At 35.7% G+C, this 5,526-nt stretch overlaps 1 protein-coding gene across 1 annotated transcript in view; it reads left to right on the forward strand.

Annotated features, from left to right (window-relative positions):
- The first annotated feature begins 1,929 nt into the window (after positions 1-1,929).
- The window catches only part of LOC119667378 (uncharacterized protein K02A2.6-like), a 10,005-nt gene continuing 6,408 nt past the window's right edge, over positions 1,930-5,526 (forward strand). The window contains exons 1-2 of the mRNA XM_038076667.1: positions 1,930-2,645; positions 3,144-5,481. Coding sequence (XP_037932595.1) covers positions 1,930-2,645; positions 3,144-5,481 — 3,054 coding nt within the window. The remainder of the gene's footprint in view (positions 2,646-3,143; positions 5,482-5,526) is intronic.

The following is a 5,526-nucleotide window of genomic DNA, read 5'->3' on the forward strand; positions in this document are numbered from 1 at the left end:
ACTTAAAATATCGAAAAATATACAGCGCGCGAATTTTAAATGAGAACTTCCGAAAACCTTTCGGTCACAATGTATTTGGTTTAAGATCAAGTGTTAAAGAGATAGGTTTTTCTAAGACTGCAATTTTGTGAGTACCAATAGTTGAACAAGAAACCGGTTCCAAATTTGGTTTTTTATTTTCATTGTTATTAGTATTAATTCTGCTTTTACTGGAAGAATTGATGGAAGAAGAACGTAAGCTCGAAGCAGAGAATGAGTTAATATTTTTGTTATTGTTATTTATTATGTCTTTGATTGCACTTTTGAAGTTGGTGCTTTAACTGGAGAGCTTGTAGAGAGAGTTGCAGTAATTGTATTATTTGAAACGTTAGTAGGTTGCAGTGTCTTATTGGTGCCAGATGAAACCACTGAACAGAAACTGTTGCTGGAGATGTCGACTGAAGGTAGTGCCTTATATAGTTGTTTTGCTTCCCGCATTGTACATTTATTTTTCGTTTTAATTTTTAATATCTCTTTTTGTTGAATAAAATTTGTGCACTCGTTAGAAGCTGGGTGCTGTTCTGAACAATTAGCACAATATGTACGCGAACAGTCAAAAGCGGCATGAGGAGGCAAACCACAATTAACACAAGCTGGAGAGTGTTGGCATCTTTTGGCAGTATGTCCAAGAACCTGGCACGATTTGCAACGCATTGGGTTTGGTATATACTCACGCACATCAACGGAACGTAAAGAGATTTCAATTTTTTCGAGCAAATTAAATGTGTTAAAAGACAGCAAAACCACTCCACTGAGATGGGACTTGCCTTTAATCATTTTAGGGAACTTGTAGCATTCCACAACACCCTGCGCACTCAGCTCATTAACTATTTCTTCTTCTGAGATTTTATTTAAATAGGGCGCGTATACAGTTCCTTTTGTTGTGTTCAATTGCTTATGAAGAAAACATTTGATTGGGCAAATCGTCAAGAGATCTTTAGCTGATATAAACTTTTAAGCAGTAGCCATGTCTTTGACTAGCAACAAGAGGTTACCATCTCTTAATTCAGAAATCGATATAATGTCTTTACTTATAACGTGTAGAGTTTTTTGCACAGCAAAGCAACAGAACTCAGACAAAGGTTTTAGATCGTTGGTAGAGGCAACAACAACATATTTTGGATTAGGCAGTTGAATTGTTGGAAGTCTGGGAAAGTCTGTAACTGTTTTAGCATTCGGTCGTTTTTTCTTCGATTGTGGACCATCCGCCACTATCCGACACACTAGTTTAACTGGGTACCTCTCTGTACTGAAGAGGGTAAACGGCCAAACAGGAAGTGACGTAAATTTGCAAGATCATCCGCTGGCCTCATCTGGAGTACTCATACTCGGTGTGGCACCTACTACATCATTAAATACAACAGACGACGATGAAATGATTGACATAACGCCCGGAGAATATACATCCAAGTAACAAATTCAATTCATATAGCAGGCATGTAGCCGAAGACTCAGACTTGGAAAGAGAAAGACATCGCAACTTCAGACAACATGTGCCAACACACAGCGCTTTTAGTGACTGAAACGACGAGGGATTATCATTTTACGGAGGAGTTTCAGATATACATGATGATATGCTGCAGTATGAACAATTTGCATACAGCTATCCAAATATTTGGTTCTTAGCTGGCGCATGCTCCAGTGTTAATAATTTAATTACTCCTGGTTTGTATGCAATGGAGCTGTTTTGGGTGGGGTCGGAAACGTCGGATATATATATTTGTAATATGGTCACCTTAATCTAAAAATATATTATAAGGTAACCTTATTATGGTTAATACTCATCTCTCTTAGTAGTAAGTGATAAAATGTAAATTTAGTCGTTAAGTACTCAGTGTAACAAGAACATTATAGTGGCGACGAGGAGAAAAAAAACAAAATCCAGTAAAAATGGCCACAGTGGAAAAAAATCAAATTTTGGGTAAATTACCTAGTTTTGACCACGAAAATGGTTCGTGGAGTATTTATAAGTCGAAGTTGCAGCAGTTCTTGATCTGCAACCAAGTGACAAACGAAATTCAAAAAAAAGCAATGCTGGTTACGTCATTGGAGGAGAGGAGTTTTATGCTGTTACAGAATCTATTGAGTCCAAAATTGGTGGACGCAGTAGAAGTCACTTATGAACAATGTGTAAAGGTATTGGAAGCACATTTCAAGCCAGTGACAATTGGTTTTGCTGAGAGGTGCAGATTTTATGGCGCCAGTAAACAGCAACAAGAATCGGTAAACGATTGGGCAATAAAACTGCGAAATTTAGCTACACAATGCAATTTCGGTGAACACCTTGAAATGGCGTTAAGAGATAAGTTTATAATGGGCCTTGAAAGAAGTATAGTCAAGGACAAGTTAATGTTAGAGTCAGTAGAAACATTAACTTTTGAAAAAGCGGTACAAATGGCGAAAGCAGCGGAATATAGCCAACAGCCGTTAGAAGCAGCAGTTAAAGAGGAAATATTTTACATGCGAAACAACACATCAAATAACGGGCGATACAGTGCAGCGCAGCCGCAGCGACGACATGGTCAGCAGCGCAGTGAGAAATGGCAGCATGATAATGAGAGACAGCAGATGCAAAAAGAAGAAGTAAAAAAGTGCGAAGTGTGTGGGTATAATAACCATAAAAGCAGTGTATGTAAATATAAAGATTATAAATGCAAAAAATGCAATAGGAAAGGGCATTTAAAAAAAATGTGTTTGCTAAATAGAAAAGATTTTAATTTTTTTGAATCAAATTTTTTTCCGTTGGTGAATAAAGAAAAACAAATTGACGATCCAATTTATATAAATGTGAATGTGGAAAATCGAGAGTTTTGTATGCAACTGGACACGGGTTCGCAGTTTAGTATTTTTTCATTAAATGATTTTAAAAAATTTTTTAATATGAATCAACTAAAGAAGACTAATATAATTTTGAAGACCTATAATGGTGTAGAATTAAACCCTGTGGGAGTTGTGGACGTGCAGGTAACGTACAAAGAATTGTGCAGAGTAGTGAGATTTTTGATAGTACAAGGTGAGGGTCCAGCCTTGCTAGGCAGAAATTTTTTAAATGTTTTTGAAATTGATTTTAAAAAATTAAATTATGTTACTGTTGACAAATTAAGTGAAGAATTAAGAAATCAGTTTGCAAAGCTATTCGACAGTAAACTAGGATGTTTCACAAAAGGACAAGTTAAGTTGTCAGTAAAAGCAGGGTCGGTTCCAAAATTTTTTAAACCCAGGCCGGTGCCATTGGCAATTAAAGATAAAGTAGAAAAGCAAATAAAGGATTTAGTAAATATGGATGTGTTAGAACCGATAGAGTTTAGTGAATGGGCAACGCCGATAGTACCTGTATTAAAAAAGAACGGTCAGGTGAGGATTTGTGGAGACTTCAAAGTAACAGTAAATCCAGTCCTAATTGTGGACAAATATCCTTTGCCACGTATTGAAGAATTATTTGCAAAGTTACAGGGAGGTGATGAATTCACTAAATTAGATCTTACCATGGCATATCAACAGATGGAGTTGGATGAAGATTCAAGAAAATTGACCACCATTTCAACAACTAAAGGGTTGTTTCAATATAAACGTTTAGTCTACGGGTTGGCATCCGCTCCGGCAATTTTCCAAAAAATTATGGAAAATTTGTTGCTAAAAATTGAGGGAGTAGTTGTTTTTATTGATGATATACTGATCACAGCAGGGAATAGAGTTGAACACGTTAAACGAGTAAAACAAGTGTTAAGTGTTTTACAAGATGCAGGATTTTCATTATCCCTAGAAAAGTGTAATTTTTTCTGTAAAAAAGTGGAATATTTAGGTCATATTATCGATAAAGAGGGGTTACATACTAACCCTGAAAAAATTAAGATGATCAAAGATATTGCTTATCCAAAAAATCTGAAAGAGCTTCAAGCATTTTTGGGAATGATAAATTTTTATAGACGCTTTTTACCAAATCTGGCAAATATAGCTTCTCCATTGTATGACTTAATGAAGGGAGATAGTCAGTTTGTCTGGACAAACGAATGTTCTAAAGCAATAGATAAATTAAAGAATTTAGTAATAGCGGATAAATGTCTGACACATTTTAATCCGGAGTTTGGAACAAAGTTAACAGTAGATGCAAGTCCGATTGGCGTGGGAGCAGTACTTTCACAGGTAGCGCCAGACGGTGTTGAAAAGCCAATCGAATTTGCTTCAAGAATTTTGAAGCCAGTAGAAAGAAAGTACTCTCAATTGGATAGGGAGGCAGTAGCTATTTTGTTTGGTGTTACCAAGTTTCACCAATATCTATATGGACGTAAATTTATACTTGTGACAGATAATAAACCCTTACAGTATATTTTTAATCCTAAAAAAGGTATACCGCAGATGGCGGCAAACAGATTACAACGTATTGCGTTAGCATTGTCGGGTTACAATTTTCAGGTTGAGCATATCAGATCAACACAAAATGTAGCAGATTACTTTTCAAGATTTCCGTCCAAAATCTACTGTGAAAATAAATGGTTAGAGTCTGATGTGTATTTTAACTATGTTAAAGAAAGCAACAAAATTCAGTTAGATTTAGAGTTAGTAAAAAAAGAGACTGAAAAAGATAAGGTGCTACAAAAAGTTAAAGAGTATATTCTTAAGGGTTGGCCAAGCAAATGCACAGATGTAGATATGGAACAATATTTTAGGAAGAAGAATGAACTATCTTATGAGCAAAATTGTGTTTTCTGGGCTTATCGAATTGTAATTCCTAAAAGCTTACAACATAGGGTAGTGGAATTATTACACTCATCACACATGGGAATAGTGAAAATGAAGTCTAGGGCAAGAGAATGTTCTTGGTGGCCAAAACAAACTAATGATTTAGAAATAGCAGTTAAAGGTTGTGAGCCATGTCTTAAAACAAGGGCAGATCCACCTAAGCAGGAATTAAAAGTATGGAAGTGGCCAGACAAACCTTGGAGTAGGGTGCACATTGATTTTTTTGGACCATGTTTTAAGCGATGGTGTTTAATTATAATTGATGCACATACCAAGTGGATTGAATGTATTGACATGGGTAGAAATACAACTAGTAAGGCAGTAATAGAAAAATTGCAGGATGTTTTTGCACGTTTTGGACTGCCACATGAATTAGTGTCTGATAATGGAACTGCATTTGTATCCAACGAGTTTAAAATATATTTAAAGAATTGTGGTATTAAGCATTTCACAACTCCGGTAGGGTATCCTGCAACTAATGGTCAGGCAGAAAATGCGGTTAAAACCGTAAAAAACGCGTTAAAGCGAAGTCTACTTAATGTTGATTCAGGACATTTTAATGTAGTATTAAATAAATTTTTGTTTGATTATCGTAATACTAAACACTGTAGTACAGGTATTGCGCCAGCTACGTTAATGTTTGGTCGGCAGTTGCGGACAAAACTAGATTTATTTAATCCACATAGAAAAGTTGAAATAAATGTAAATGTTAACAAAATAGTAGAAGAAAGTCAAAACAAGCAAAAG

The sequence above is a fragment of the Teleopsis dalmanni genome, chromosome 1 (genome assembly GCF_002237135.1).
Source record: "Teleopsis dalmanni isolate 2A chromosome 1, ASM223713v2, whole genome shotgun sequence".
NCBI classification, from domain to species: domain Eukaryota; kingdom Metazoa; phylum Arthropoda; class Insecta; order Diptera; family Diopsidae; genus Teleopsis; species Teleopsis dalmanni.